Genomic DNA, 16329 nt, shown 5'->3' on the forward strand with positions numbered 1-16329 from the left:
AACTACCTTGGCCAAACGAGCTCTCTTGATGAGATCATTCAGCTTTCTCAGTGCAGCATTTCTTGGCAAAGACTGTAAATCCCGGAATAAATCTTGTTCTTCATCTTCAAACAATCTGAAATTTTCATGAATCACAAAGTCAAATATTGTCAGTATATTGACAGACAGCGAAGAAATTTATACAAAGGGAAATAAAGTTGCACCTACATTTATTTCCATCAAAATGATTTGTATGATTGAGTAGCATGGTACTACTGTCAATGTAACAAAAGTCCTGGGAAGCCCAGCAGTAAAGTTTAGCTGATTCTGCTGTATGGCAGCACTGTCAGTGGTTGTCCGCTTAATATGTACACTTTGTATGAGCAGCAAAATCTAATTCATTTCCTATTGCTCAAGCAGCCAAACAAAATCTTTTGGGATACGTAGCCACCATACAAACAAGTGTACCTTTTACAAGTGAACAGTGGTGGTTCTGAGAGTTCACTAATGCTAAGGAAAAATTAATTACAATAAGAGGTTAAGGTGACAGTGTACTCTGTTGACATGAAATAACAATGCTTTGACGCATATAATGGTAAAAGCAGTCTGAATATACATTTGATGGATCATTTCATATGACATTGTTTATAATTCCTTTATGTACAGGGAGGTTTCAAGTCAGATTTTTTATTTCATCTACACCTACACAATGTGAACCACTGATGTGCACAACACAGGATGTGTCCCACTGTACCAGTTATTAAGACGTTTTCCTGTTCCATTCACATATGGAGTACAGGAAGAATGATTGTTTAAATGCCTCCTTGTGTGTTGTAATTACTGGAATCTTGTTCTCATGATCTCTATGGGAGCAATATGTAGGGGATGGTTGTATATTTCTAGACTCTTCATTTAAAGCCAGTTCTTCAAACTTTACCAGTAGACTTTTTTGGGACAGTTTCTTTCTGTCTTCAAGAGCCTGCCAGTCCAATTCTTTCAACACCTCTGCGACACTCTCTCGTGGATCAAACAAATCTATGACCATTCGTGCTGCCATTCCCTGTGTATGTTCCATATGCCCTAGTTAGTTCTATTTGGTACGGATTCCACACACTTGAGGAATATTTTAGGATGATTTGCACAAGTGACTTTTAAGCTATCTCCTTTGTAGAATGACTGCATTTCCGAAGTATTCCGCCAATAAACTACAGTCTGCTACATGCTTTACCCATGACTGAGCCTATGTGATTGTTCCATTCATGTCCCTACTAAGTGTTACACTCAGGTATTTGAGTTTTTCAGTTCCAGCTGTGACTCACTGGTATTATATTAATAAGATATTATGTTTTTTGTAGTGCATAATTTGACATTTTTGAATATTTAAAGCAAGTTGCCAATTTTTGCACCATTTTTAAATATTATAAAGGTCTGACTGAATATTTGTGCAGCTTCGTTTAGTGTGTACTTCACTGAAGATAACTGCATCATCTGTGAAAAATCAGAGGTTACTATTAATATTGTTCACGAGGTCATTAATATACAGCATGAACAGCAAGGGACCAAATGCACTTTCCTGGGGTACACCTGTAGTTAGTTCTACATCGTCCAATGACTCTCCAATCCATGGTAACATGCTGTGTCCTCCCTACCAGAAATCCTCAAACCAGTCACAAATTTCACCTGACACCCCATACGGTCATACTTGAGATAATAAGCGTAGGTGTGGCACTGAGTCAAATGCTTTCCAGGAATCAAAAACTACTGCCTCTACCTGATTGCCTTGAGCTTTCAGGATATCACGTGAGAAAAATGAGAGTTGGATTTCACATGCTTTACATTTTCAAAATCCATGATGGTTGGCATGAAGGAGGAGATTCTGCTTAAGATACCTTATGATGTTTGAACTCAGAATACGTTCTAAGAGAAAGGGATGTTGGATGATAGTTTTGTGGAGCACTTCTGCTATCCTTCTTATAGACTGGTGTCACCTGTTCTTTATTACAGGTACTGGGCATGGTTTTTTGCTTGAGATAGTTGTGATAAATTATAGTTAACAGAGGGACTAACTCAGTCACAACTTGGGTATAGAACCTGACAGATTCTATCAGCCGTGCAGCTTTGTCCAATTTTAAGTATTTCAGCTGTTTCTCCATGCCACTGACACTAGTATACAGGGTGGTCCACTGATCGTGACCGGACCAAATATCTCATGAAATAAGCGTCAAACAAAAAAACTACAAAGAACGAAACTTGTCTAGTTTGAAGGGGAAACCAGATGGCACTATGGTTGGCTCACTACATGGTGCTGCCATAGGTCAAACGGATATCAACTGCATTTTTAAAAAAATAGGAACCCCCATTTTTTATTACATATTCGTGTAGTACGTAAAGAAATATGAATGTTTTAGTTGGACCACTTTTTTCGCCTTGTGATAGATGGTGCTGTAACAGTCACAAACATATGGCTCACAATTTTAGACGAACAGTTGGTAACATGTAGGTTTTTTAAATTAAAATACATAATGTAGGAATGTTTGAACATTTTATTTCGGTTCTTCCAATGTGACACATGTACCTTTGTGAACTTATCATTTCTGAGAACGCATGCTGCTACAGCGTGATTACCTGTAAATACCACATTAATGCAATAAATGCTCAAAATGATGTCCGTCAACCACAACAGCGAGTAGTTCGCCTTCCGTAATGTTTGCACATGCATTGACAATGCGCTGACGCATGTTGTCAGGCATTGTCGGTGGATCACAATAGCAAATATTCTTCAACTTTCCCCACAGAAAGAAATCCAGGGACATCAGATCCAGTGAACGTGCAGGCCATGGTATGGTGCTTCAACGACCAATCCACCTCTCATGAAATATGCTATTCCATACTGCTTCAACCGCACGCGAGCTATGTGCTGGACATCCATCATGTTGGAAGTACATCGCCATTCTGTCATGCAGTGAAACATCAGTAGAACATTATGTAGGAAATCAGCATACATTGCACCATTTAGATTGCCATCGATAAAATGGGGGCCAATTATCCATCCTCCCATAATGCCACACCATACATTGACCCGCCAAGGTTGCTGATGTTCCACTTGTCGCAGCCATCATGGATTTTCCATTGCCCAATAGTGCATATTATGCCGGTTTATGTTACCGTTGGTGAATGATGCTTCGTCGCTAAATAGAACGCGTGCAAAAAATCTGTCATCATCCAGTAATTTCTCTTGTGCCCAGTAACAGAACTGGGCATGACATTCAAAGTCATCACCACGCAATTCCTGGTGTATAGAAATATGATATGGGTGCAATTGATGTTGATGTAGCATTCTCAACACCGACGTTTGAGGTTCCTGATTCTCGCGCAATTTGTCTGCTACTGATGTGCGGATTAGCCGCGACAGCAGCTAAAACACCTACTTGGGCATCATCATTTGTTGCAGGTCGTGGTTGACGTTTCACATGTGGCTGAACACTTCCTGTTTCCTTAATTAACGTAACTATCTGGCGAACAGTCCGGACACTTGGATGATGTCGTCCAGGATACCGAGCAGCATACATAGCACACATCCTTTGGACATTTTGATCACAATAGCCATACATCAACACGATATTGACCTTTTCCACACTTGGTAAACGGTCCATTTTAACATGGGTAATGTATCACGAAGCAAATACCGTCTGCACTGGCGGAATGTTACGTGATACCATGTACTTATACGTTTGTGACTATTACAGCACCATCTATCACAAAGCCAAAAGTGGTCCAACTAAAACATTCATATTTCTTTACGTACTACACGAATATGTAATAAAAAATGGGGGTTCCTATTTTAAAAAAACAGTTGAAATCCTTTTGACCTGTGGCAGTGCCATCTAGCGGGCCAACCATAGCGCCATCTGGTTTCCCCCTTCAAGCTAGACGAGTTTTGTTCTTTGTAGTTTTTTCATTTGATGCTTATTTCGCGAGGTATTTGGCCCAGTCACTATCAATGGACCACCCTATATATTTCACTCATCTTTCCAGTGGTATGATGATTAAACTGGAGCAATATTCCTGCGTTTTTCTTTGTAAAAGGACATTTGAAAACAAAGTTAATCATTTCTGCTTTTTCTCTGCTACTTTCTGTTTTAGTTCCTGTCTTGTCCATGAGTGACTGGACATTAACTTTGGTTACACTAACATACTTTACATACAACCAAATTTTCTTTGGATTTTGTGAAAGATCTTTCAACACTATTCTGCCATGGTAGTCACTGGAGGCTTCAATTATTGCTCTCTTTATTGCCAAACATGTTTCATTCAGCATCTCTCCACCTGTAGCCCTTAGTTTTGTTTTACAGTGACTGTATACCATGAAGGATTTCTCCCATCATGAACCCTTCTACTACATACTTCTCTATTCATACATGATCAACCACAGGTTTCATTTACAGTTTTCTGTTACATCAGGAGGCGAGTCTGGTGGTTAATCATATTATAATTTCATGCCAACCCTTTATACTGAGTCTTACTTGAACAGTCTCACATGCAGCTTCAATATCTACCTAAGTGGATTTCAGTTTTTTTGTCTGCTGTGACAAATATATTACCTCCATTTCCTTATCTTTTCGGTATATGCTTAAATGTTCCCCAAGATCTCACTACTGTCAACTTCAGGTTTTAGCCAGCTTTCTGTGTCTAGTATTACAATGAGGTGACAAAGTCATGGAATACCTTCTAACAACAGGTTGGTCCACCTTTTTGCCCAGTGTAGTGTAGCAACGATGTTGCAAAGGCTCAACAAGTTATTAGAAGTCCCCTGCACAAATACTGAGCCATGTTGCCTCTATAGCCCTCCATAACTGCAAAAAGAGTTGCTGGTGCAGGACTTTGTATGAACTGAAATCTCAATTATGTCCCATAAATGTTTGATGGGATTCACGTCGGGCAATCTGAGTGGCCAAACCATTTGCTCAAATTGTCCACACTGGTCTTCAAACCACTTTTGAACAATTGTGGCCTGGTGCACTATCATCCACAAAAATTCCTTTGTCATTTGGGAACACGAAGTCTATAATGGCTGCACATGGTCTGTAAGTAACCGAACATAAGCATTTCCAGTCCATGATCAGTTCAGTTAGGCCATAGGACCCAGCCCATTCCACGTAAACACAGCATAACTATTACGGAGACACCACCAGCTTGCACACTGCCTTGTTGACAATTTGGGTACATGGCTTCATGGGGTGTGCACGACACACTAACCTTACCATCTGTTCTTACTACCTGAGATTGGGACTCATTTGACCAAAGGTTTCCAGTCATCTATGATTTTAAAACTTCCACAAGTGGGGAGCATTTCTTTGGGTCTTATGTTTATACTTCTGGGTCTCCTATAGACATCGTCATCTGGACTGGATGGAGACTGCCCTAATCTAAAAAGCCTTGTATGGATCCCACACACAAGCAGCTACCTGAGTAGATGCCTCTGATGTATGGTGCACACCTAACCCACTTGCAGGGCCTCTACAACTCTCAACCGTATGGCACAAGTCTAAGAAGTCATAGCCTGGCTTTTTACAGAAGCTTTGGAGTCTCTGGTTCAAGCCTTTCACTCAACTAAGAACCACTATCTGTTCTCGGGGCAATACTGCACATTGTGAGCTTCATTCAAACTCCATGAATGAAGCCGGTATTCTCAACCTTGATGACGTGCACATACAGCCAGAAGTATAGTGACATCAAGGCAACATTTGCTGCTTCCACCAAGGAGAGTAAAATGTTCTTGTATAGTATTGTTGCCAGAAATGACATCATGGCAACCAGATTTCACTGCAGTAGTCTCTATTCACTCGCCACAAGGAAAACCCATCAAATGCCATTACACGTGTAATTTTATTCTTATGACCTTCGATTAACAATCACCACTCCTGCCTTGTTTCATAACACAGTGTCACTATCAATGCTGACAATTCCCCAGGAGATTGCATTTCTCCTCCATGACACAGTCAGGCACACAACACTGTTGACCTGCCAGTCACACACACATGAAATTATTAAGCCTGCACCACGTAGTTCAGCCATGACTCTCAGTGGTTATCCCAAGTTTAATCCACTGAAATGTTTCTGATCATTTCCAATGGTGATATGAAACCACTGTATACACCACCACACTAAAAAACCCAGCAATGGTGGTGGTGAATACTGCCTGTATTTTGATTGCTTTTTATATGTACTGTCATGGCTGAAAATGGACACACACTTTTTGATTCAATATCTTACTTCAATTTTCATTTTAAAGATTTTACTATTTTAGGTATGTATTGCAATCTAGGTACTGAAAATGGAATACAATTAACACTGAGAAAGTTTTTATACTATCTTCTTGGCGTACAGCCTAGTCAAATCTGGATTAAAACTAAAGCATTCAAAAATAATCATAATCTTCTTAGTCAGGGGATGACTGTCAGGGACAAAGTATGCCCCCTTTATGGTAGTTTCCAAACTTGTCACTGGTCAGGTGACATCACTACGTATTCTAATTTGTATTGCCAGGGTGAAGTCACCTGGAGGGAGGAATTTGAATGATCAAATGCAGGGTGCGGCAATTTGGTAGTAAGCCTAGTTGTTGCCTCCACGCCACGGCTCGGAGGTGGAAGGGGAGTGTAAACCACCCTCCAGCGGCACCTATTCCATTAAAAATTACATTTTTGGTCTTATTTATTTGAAGATGCCCTGACTTAAGCTCTCACCTCCAATCACCACCAAAATTATAACCATGGGTTGTTAAAATGTTGGTGTATATACGAAGTTCTACTGGTGCTTTTACTACTGAGTGCCAGGAAGCCTATGAGTGAGAGGGGGTCTTAGTATTCTTAAAGCTGGCCTTCTGCACTTCTGTAAGGCTGTATTCTGCTGTCACCAAGTTTCCAATATTTCTGCACTAGAGATGTCATCTATGTTCAGCACAACACACTGTTACAGTAAGGACTGTTTACATGCATTAATTTTTGCCACATTCACATGGCATATTGTAAACATAAGGTACTCTCAGATCAAGGCTGTTTTTACTGGCTACAGCAAGCTCTCAATTTCTGTGGAGGTTGGAATACTAGTCTAATCCATATTGACCTAATATAAGCTATTGCTACAGGTCACTAAACAAATCGAAAATGTGCTGTAGATTTACATTCTTCTATTGTCTGGGTGGGTTTGTGCCCAAGTTTAGCACTGAAAGAAGTTATAATCTGGTTTCTTTGAAAACGTTCTTAAGGTGTTCTAATTCAGATACCAGATGACCATAGCCTGAAATTGTCTGTGCTTTGTATAACAAAATGCTAATGACAAAACACTTTGAAGCTGGATGGGGAAACTGCACTCATTTAAATAAAGATCTTAGACTGACAGTATGTACGCAGAGAGGATTTTACACAAGGATGCCACCGCAAGAAGCCTAAATGGAAATGGAAATGAGGAAGTAAAAATGAAACTCAAATTGTAAATATTTTCCTCTGGCCTTTTCACTACTGTTTTTCCTTCTAGCTTTTGGTTTGTTCTTGTACCACTTTTCAGTCTATACCACTGCTGATTGTTTTAAATCACCTTCCTTTCCTTTACTTACAAGGGTGTACCCAGGATCTGAACTGGGGCGGGGGGGGAGGTCATACTAGTCTCAGGAAACAAGGACTCGAGACAACATACAGCACTTCTTATTGAATAAAACAGTAAACCAGTGAAAAACTGCTTTTAATAAACATTTTAAATAGAAGAATGCACTTGTACAATCCGAGAAAACATGCAGCATTTCTTATTAAATAAAACAGTAAACTAGTGTCAAACTGCGAATATCTTCTTGGGGGGGGGGGGGGGGGTGGCAGCTGACACACACCCCCCCCCCCCCCCCGCTTGCTGGGTACGCCCATGTTTACTTATGAGGACCATATAATCATTCCACCTTCACCTCCTTTCTTACAAAACGGAACTAAGTCTCAGCATCTAGCTGCATGACACTCATATGTACCAGCAGTTGTCACATTGCAAGATAGTGGAAGAAGATAGTAAATGTATGAAAGTATCTTTAGCTGTGACATCCAGAGATAAGATACTTTGGTGGTAGCTTTTCAATAAGCATTGCAGTGAAGCTGAGAAAAAAACATCTACAGAGAAAACAGTTAACAGTGCTTTTCATGAAAATTACTGACTGTTCGGGGCTAGCTTTCAAATCCAAAGCAACCCAGTTCATCTAATTTTGTACAGTCATAAATATCTCACCTCCTATAACAGTATATGAACAAGAAATAATAAATACAGTAAGTAGTTCTCAAGTTCTTACTTGCACACATAGCCTACTGATGAAAACTACTATCAGCTGATTTCACCACAACAAATATGATATTTTGTTGCTATTACAAGTAAGACATGTCAACCACTGAAGATTCTGCGTTATTCCGTAAGAGTTATGTAGTAAACGTCTATGATTCCACTAGATGTAGGGGTAGGGAAGTCTTTTTTGAAGACTTTAGTTTGGAGAGGTCAACCGAATCCGATACCTTATGTCAGTTTCGTACGCTAACAATGATGAAGTGGTGCGGGCACATAGTAATAAAACAAAACACTTACAATATTTAATTCACACCCGTTTTACTTTTTGGAATGTAGGATATGCTGACAGACTGATATGTAGCACAGCCTGATGTGGAGATTAAGTTGGAAGTTGACAATTTGGTTGTGAGTTGGTGAAGCCAACTAATGTGAATAAGAAATATTATCTCTCATGAGGCACTAATCTTCAGTACAGCATGACACCTAGGTAACGTTAACATGTGCAATTTTGTTTGGGTGCTGGTAAAATGGTATCAAATACTTCCGTTAATCTGTCTGGAGGGGGTAGGGAGAAGAGTGAAAGGCAATATACAATATGAAATATTCACGCAAATAAACTGTGGTCATTGTAGAGCTATGAGGGGGCGGGGGGGGGGGGCGTGGCTCCAGAGCCCACACAAATACGATTGTGAAAGCATCTTATCAATAGCAAAACAAAAGCACAACATAACTAACTTACCTTCTATTTACGTCGTACCGCAATGGCTGATCCCAGAAAGATCCGATATAGACTCTTGCTACTTCCGGTGTTTGGAGTACTTTACCTAAAGACCACATTAACGCTCCATAAACTCTCATAAGCTGTTGATGATCTATCATGTCTGCCTTATTAAGAACGATACGAATTTTATCGTCATGTCCTCTAAGGGCTTCAATCGATCTTCTGAATTCATCAGATATATCAAGCTTATGGGCATCAAACAACAATATGATTCTGTCAACTCTTTCTGCAAACCATTCTAACACGCCAGTAAAATCGTAGCCCCTATCCACACGTTGTTTCTCACCGGATAATATTCCTGGCGTGTCAACAATGGATATTCCTTTAAGCACAGGCGTATTTACCAGTGAACACTGGAACCGGTTTAGGAACATATTTCCAAATTTTGTTAGAGGTTTAAACTGTTTCTTCGGGTCGACAACTAATGCGTTTCCAGGTATGACTCCGTCATTATCACCATACATGACAGCTATAAACCTGTCAGTTGTTGGTTCAGGGCCTATCCGAATACCTGGAAAATCCTGTTCCAATAAATATCGAATAAATGTTGTCTTACCGGTAGAATACTGGCCCACCAATAAAATCATGGGCTTCGCATCAAAATCTGGATCTTCTAATTTCGGCGAATGGAACTCATGAAAATCGTAGAATTCTTCTAGTGGCAATAACTTTGTTTTGTATATTTTTTTAAGACCTTCCACAACACTTTCAAACAGTTCTGGTCCCTTCTTGTTTTCATCTCTGCTCAACCAACTAAACATTTTTAGATTTCTAGGAGCCTGTTTCCCTCACTTGGCACTCAACACACTGCAACCACTGCGCAAGCGCAACTAAGCTCCACCTCAGATTCACAACTTTCTTCACAGTTACGACTGGACTGGGCGTTCCTCTCATAATGTGTTGACGATTCAATAGATGTCGATATACACACATATCGATCGATCTCTGTCAGTGACAGAAGATTCAAAGACTTTAATAAACAAATTTCGGACCAGCTTAAAGACAAATACAATTTGCTTAGACAGTTGTGGTTCTACGTTCCACAATCGGTATCGATACATAATTTACCGATTACGTGACAGATGTAACAATAAAAATGAACCACTTGGGAACAGACAAACGAATTTGTTTACTTGTATAAATGAATTACAAATATGGATAAGTTTTCGGGTGAATTTATTTATTTATTTATTTTGATCCAAAATCAACTGATTACAAAAAAGTTTTTTTTGTTCCATTGTTCTGGATAAGTCAGAGCCTTACTTACTAGAGTTACCTACTATTGCCTGGCATTTTTATCTACACAACTTTTCCTAAATTTGGTTGAGAGAACAATGTTACATATATGGACTATACATAAGAACAATTTGTTATTGCAATACTTAGATTAAGGAATCTACAGTCTGTGACACAGTTTAAGATCTAAGATTACATATATTTTTAGACAGATGGTCTTCCATCATACGAGTGTACTAATTCTAGGAACTCATCTATTGAATATACAGGATTGTTTAGAAGCCCTAATTTTAATTTCTTTTTTAGTTTTTTAATGGGCAATTTGGAGACATTAGGATGGAAGCAATTCAGTAGTCTTATGCCTGCATAGTGAGGGCTTTTCTCATAAAGTGTTGTTCTATGAGAAATGTTGTGGGGTCTCTCTCTACCTCTAGTGCTGTGATCGTGTATTTCTTTATTAGGTGTTTTGTTACTGTTTACTGCCATAATGACTGTCTTCAGTACATACAGGTTATGAACAGTTAGTATTTTAAATTCTTTAAACAAATTTCTGCAGAACTCCCTGGCACATTTATTTCCCATAAATCTAAGTGCCTTCTTTTGTAAGATATCTAAGCCTTATGTAGCATATATGTTATATGCAGCTTTTATTTTTGTCGAACTTAGGCTTAAATTAAGCTCACTGTGCCTGATTATAGCATACATGTAACGCCATATGCTTTCTGTGAATCACTTCTTTTTGTTTCTGCATATTCCCAGTAGGTGGCAGTGTCTGCTTGAAGATAGTTGATTATCGTGTTGCCAGCATGGCTTCAAGAAGTAAAAGTAATGTCTGTTTGTTTTTTAGTAATTTTGGACTAGAATGTCTTTAGAATTTGCTCTAATATGCCAATATACCGTACACTAATGAATAAGTAATGATCACAACAACACAGCTATATATTGCAGTACTGGGTCTGCATTTGGCAACGTCCTACACATTCGCATTCCACTGGCAATGTTTTCATGATTTTTACATTTTAATATTACGTTTTCTGAGTATTGGAAATACTTCAGTTATTTTCTAACATAAGTAGTATTCACTTTGAACATGTCCTAAGATTTTGGTGAACCACATCAATGTTTTAAATTTAGTATTTTCGGTTTTATTTTGTCCCAGAACAACATAATGACCATCAAAACTTTCATTTATAAAATCTAAGCTGAGGACTGACTGGATAACTGAAGTAAAGCAATACTTGGCGCCAGTATCTTTTACTGCTTAAACATAATTATTCAACATCTGCAAAAATGTTCAATTTTTTTATACACTCAGTTCTTTGATCATACTTTGTTTTTCTGTTGACTTACATATACAGTTTTCCTTCCTTGTTAGCTGCTAATTCTAATCCACTTTGGTTCTGAGGGTGTGTAACAAGCAGTAGATGATTTTTTGTGTTACTAACTGCCACTGAGTAGCAGACAACGTAAGTTTTAATGCATCCTCATTCATGACCTTGCTACTAATTGCATAATTTGAAAACAGTGAAATAAGTCAATCACACTTTTCTTTTCTTCCAGAGATTCATTATCACTACACTGTGGTCTGAAAATCACTCATCTTGTTGTCACACTTATTAAAAGTTTAAATATAGTGGAAAGGTATAATATAAAGTATAATATTTAGTGTAATATGGTATAACATGTCAGGTGCAATCAATAAGAAAAAAGGAATGTGGGGACTCTACTGTGAACAGTATAGTGAAAGCATTATCATAGCCCAGATAGACATGAAGCCCCACCCAACATAGTAGCACAAGTTCATATGCCAACTAGTTCTGTAGATGATGCAGAGACTGAAAGAATATGTAACGAGGTAAAGGAAATTTTTTTGGACAGTTAAAGCAGACGAAAATTTAATTGTGATGGATGACTGGAATACGATAACAAGAAGAGGAAGGGAAGGAAAAACATGGAAGAAGGAGTACACTGGCTGGGGGAAAGAAATGAAAGGAAGGCAGCCGATAGAATTTGGTACAGAGCGTAATTTAATCCTCACTAACACTTGGTTTAAGTATTATGAAAGACGATTGTATATGTGGAAGCGACTTGGGGACACTGAAAGATTTCATATTGAGTATATAACGGTAAGTCAGAGATTTCGCAACAGATTTTCATCTGTCAGACATTTCCAGTGGCAGGTCTGGACTCTGACAATAATTTATTGGTTATGAACTGCAGATTAAAACCGAAGAAATTTGTAAAAAAAGGTAGTAAATAAAGGAAATGAGACCTGGATAAACTGAAGCAACCAGAGGTTGTTGAGAATTTCAGAGGGAGTATTAAACAGTGTTGGACTGAGACACAGGAAAGGAATACAGTAAAAGAAGAATAGGAGGCTTTGAGAGATGAAATAGGGAAGGCAGCAGGTCACATAACAAAAAAAACAAGACCTACTGGAGATTCTTGGTTAACTTAGGAGATGCTGAATTTAACTAATGAAAAGACAAAATATGAAAATGCAGCAAATTAAACAGGTGAAAGGCAATACAGATGTCTAAAAATCAGGGGCAGCTCCTCTATAGGTTTGCAGGTTTGCGCCACCCCCAAGGAATAATTTTGTGCAACTGTGTTTGCCTTCTGAGCGTTCTATACTAGTAGAGAAATAGCGCGCCGTTTATCTCTTTTGAAATGCCCAGGCTCCAAATGCCGAACGCAGCGGAGTTGGATGGAATGTGCTGACAGCGGCAGCGGGTTGCACTGCGGCTGCAAACGCGGACCTTGGTGTCTAAGGGGGTGTGCGGGGTGCAGGGGCAACGCTTGGCAACATTGTACTCGCATGTGGGCCTTGTGTGTATAAACACTTCGCCTGGGGTACCCTGACAGCCGCAGGAAGAGGGCCTGAACTCTTTGGAAGAAGAACGGAACTATCGGATCCTCCAACAAAGCGGGATTCTCGCGCCACCTTGCCAGTTCAGGTGTAGCTGCGAGAGAACATTTACCGTGCGTTGTGTTAGTTATTTTAGCGTTTGCTACAGTATATTTTGAGGCTCAAGTGACAAGGGAATACGTAAAATAATGAATCAAGTAATTTGATTGCTCTCTGAACCCTTCAGTTCACAGAAGTTTGAAGAAAAATTAGAAATCAAGAGGCTAGGTAGGACGACTCCTGCTTTAACAATTTCGCAGACCGTTAAAACGAAAACTCGCCAATTCAATAGGAAATTTAACTCTGTATTGTTCAAGAAGCATGAATAGCTGTGTGGTTGTGACATGAAAAATGCCTTATGTTGTTTTCCTTGTTTATTATTTGGCAGAGATCTTACATAGTCTAAACATGGAGTCTGTGACATTCAACACCTCCGTAACAAAATTAGAAAACATGAACTTTCTTCAGTCCATGTAAATAACGTTTTGAATATGGCAAGTCTAGGCAATGTATATATAGCTACCCAATTAGACATTGCGTACAGAAGGTCTGTGGCATTACACAACCAAAAAGTTACCGATAATAGGTACATATTGAATCTAATTATTAACTGTATTCATTTCTGTGGCGCGTTGGAACTTGCCCTTACAGGACATGATGAGACGCAATCACCTTCCAATCGTGATGTTCTTTGTTCCTTGATTAGATTTAGTGCAGAATTAGACTCTGTATTAAAATCGCATTTAGAGAAAGCGACAGTTTCCAAAGGAACCTCAAAAGCCATCCAGAATGAACTCCTCCAGTGCATGCTTCAAGTCTGCCAAGAGGAAATTAGAAAGGAAATTAAGGGTGCTGAGTTTTTGGCCATAATAGCTGACGAAAGCTGTGATGTAGCCTGTGGTTTCCAGATGGTTATAGTATATAGGAACATCATTAATGGAATACCAGTTGAAAGGTTTTGGCACTTCACAGCACCAGAAGAGCACGATGCCCAGTTTTTGGCAATGTCCATCATCAAACAGATAAATAATCATTTGGGGAATTGTCCACATAAGCTAATAGCACAAACATATGATGGTGCAGCAGTCACGAGTGGTTCGTCACGTGGGGTGTTGGCTCTTGTTAAGGAAAAGTTTCCCAATGCTTCATACGTTCATTGTTATGCCCACCAGTTGAATCTCATTATCCTTAAAGCTGCTTCTATTAATAAAAATGTGTGAATATTCTGTACTAAACTTCAGGGACGTTGCAGCTTCTTTTCAGCATCTCCTCAAAGAACAGCAGTTCTCGGCGAAATAGTACGAAAACGACTGCCACGTTCAGTGCCGACTCATTGGAATTTTTAGTCAAGGAGCGTGAATACCGTTTTCGAATATAGGGAAGATATTATCACGTGCATGAATAATATGAGCCAGGGGGAAAAACTGTGTAATGAGAGCACGTTCCTGCAAGCCTGTGGCTTTGTAACAATTTTGAAGGATGAAAGGTTTATTTTTTGGCTTTCATTTTCTCATAAAATCATGATCCATGTGGATATTTTGTATAACCAGCAACAAAAAAGGGATATTGGCCCAACTTACGCACAAAATCAACTGATAGCTTTTGAGAGTGAAATTGCGAACATTGGGGAAGGAGTGAGTGAAAATTCAACAGGTTTACACGAGTACCATAAAATAAATGGTTTGCTTAGCACTATTTACATGGTTTTTCGAAGCACTTCCTGTTCTGCATGTAAGTATGATATTCTTCTAATGTGTAAAATGTATTTTGTAACAGGAATTTCTTTAGATGAAATTGAAGCTTCATTGTGGGTAGGGTCATAACTTTACTGGGCAGTGCATTGGTTAAATTTAAAACTGCATATTGTGGACCCTTTTCATAGAGTAGTGTTCTGTGGTTGCTGATGTAAAATTTTTGTTTATTTCTGGTATTGTGCTGACAAAAATTGCAGCAAATGTTGGGCTGCAGTCTTTTAACAAGTAATGTGGCATTTAGAATGTACATGTTTACTATAGTTAATACACTAGTTTTTGGAAACAAGCCACAGCATGATTCCTTATATTTTGCTCCACAGATGATTTTTATAGCACTTTTTTGAAGTAGCAATAGCTTATTTAGATTTGCTTTGGTTGTTGCTACCCAAATTTCTATTGCATAATTCAGGTGAGAGGAAAATAGAGCATGGTATGCAGTCTTTAGGACAACAATGTCTTTGCAGAACTTGCTAATCATATTAAATGCAAATATATTCTTAGACCACTTACTTCCTAGAGTGTTAACATGTGTGTCCCATTTTAGATTGCTTTGAATTGTTAAACCGAGGAATTTTAGAATAAACTCTTTTTTTACCTATTCATTACCTAAGTAAGTTTAATTTCATCATTAAAACTACTGTTTTTAAAGTCCATGAGGCATGTTTACTACTGCTTACATTTAAGTGGCTTTCATTAAAGTACTGGACAATTTCATTTTTCACATTTTTACAGTGGGTCTCTAGTTCGTTAAATGATCCCTTTTTGCAGACAATGAATGTATCATCTTCAGACATAATTATTTTGAAACTCTTGAGTGGAATATATCATGCCATTTACATAAATAAAAAACAGAAGATGATCCAGTACTGAGACCTCCAGCACTCCATATTTTATGTTACTGATTTTGGCTTTATGAATACCACTTTCAGTTGTAAGCAGTACAAACTGTTTTTGGTTACTCATGCAAGATTTTATTAGGTAATGAGCAGTGCCTCTGATGCTAATGGCTCTGAGCACTATGGGACTTAACATCTGAGGTCATCAGTCCATTACAGCTAAGAACTACTTAAACCTAACAAACCTAAGGACATCACACACATCCATGCCCGAGGCAGGATTCGAACCTGCGACCATAGCAGTAGCGTGGTTCCAGACTGAATCGCCTAGAACTGCTTGGCTACAGTGGCCGGCTCTGATACTAATGTTCCATAGCTTTTCTAATAGGATTATGGCGTTCACACAGTCAAAAGCTTTCTCAAGGTTTAGATATATATCTGCAACATGTTGCTTGTTCTCAATGCCACTTATTATGTCTTCAATTAACTGAACAGCTGCTGTAGTAGTTGATTTACATTTTA

The 16329-nt window shown here is 38.8% G+C and overlaps 1 protein-coding gene across 1 annotated transcript in view; it reads right to left on the bottom strand.

The window, feature by feature from the left end:
- Nucleotides 1-9989, bottom strand: part of LOC126183654 (EH domain-containing protein 3-like) — a 37221-nt gene extending 27232 nt beyond the window's left edge. The window contains exons 1-2 of the mRNA XM_049925799.1: nt 9032-9989; nt 7-115 (exon numbers count right to left, since the gene is read on the bottom strand). Of these exons, the coding sequence (XP_049781756.1) occupies nt 7-115; nt 9032-9834 (912 nt within the window). The 5' untranslated portion in view covers nt 9835-9989. The remainder of the gene's footprint in view (nt 1-6; nt 116-9031) is intronic.
- Between the last annotated feature and the right edge of the window lie 6340 nt (nt 9990-16329).

The sequence above is a fragment of the Schistocerca cancellata genome, chromosome 4 (assembly GCF_023864275.1).
Source record: "Schistocerca cancellata isolate TAMUIC-IGC-003103 chromosome 4, iqSchCanc2.1, whole genome shotgun sequence".
NCBI lineage: Eukaryota > Metazoa > Arthropoda > Insecta > Orthoptera > Acrididae > Schistocerca > Schistocerca cancellata.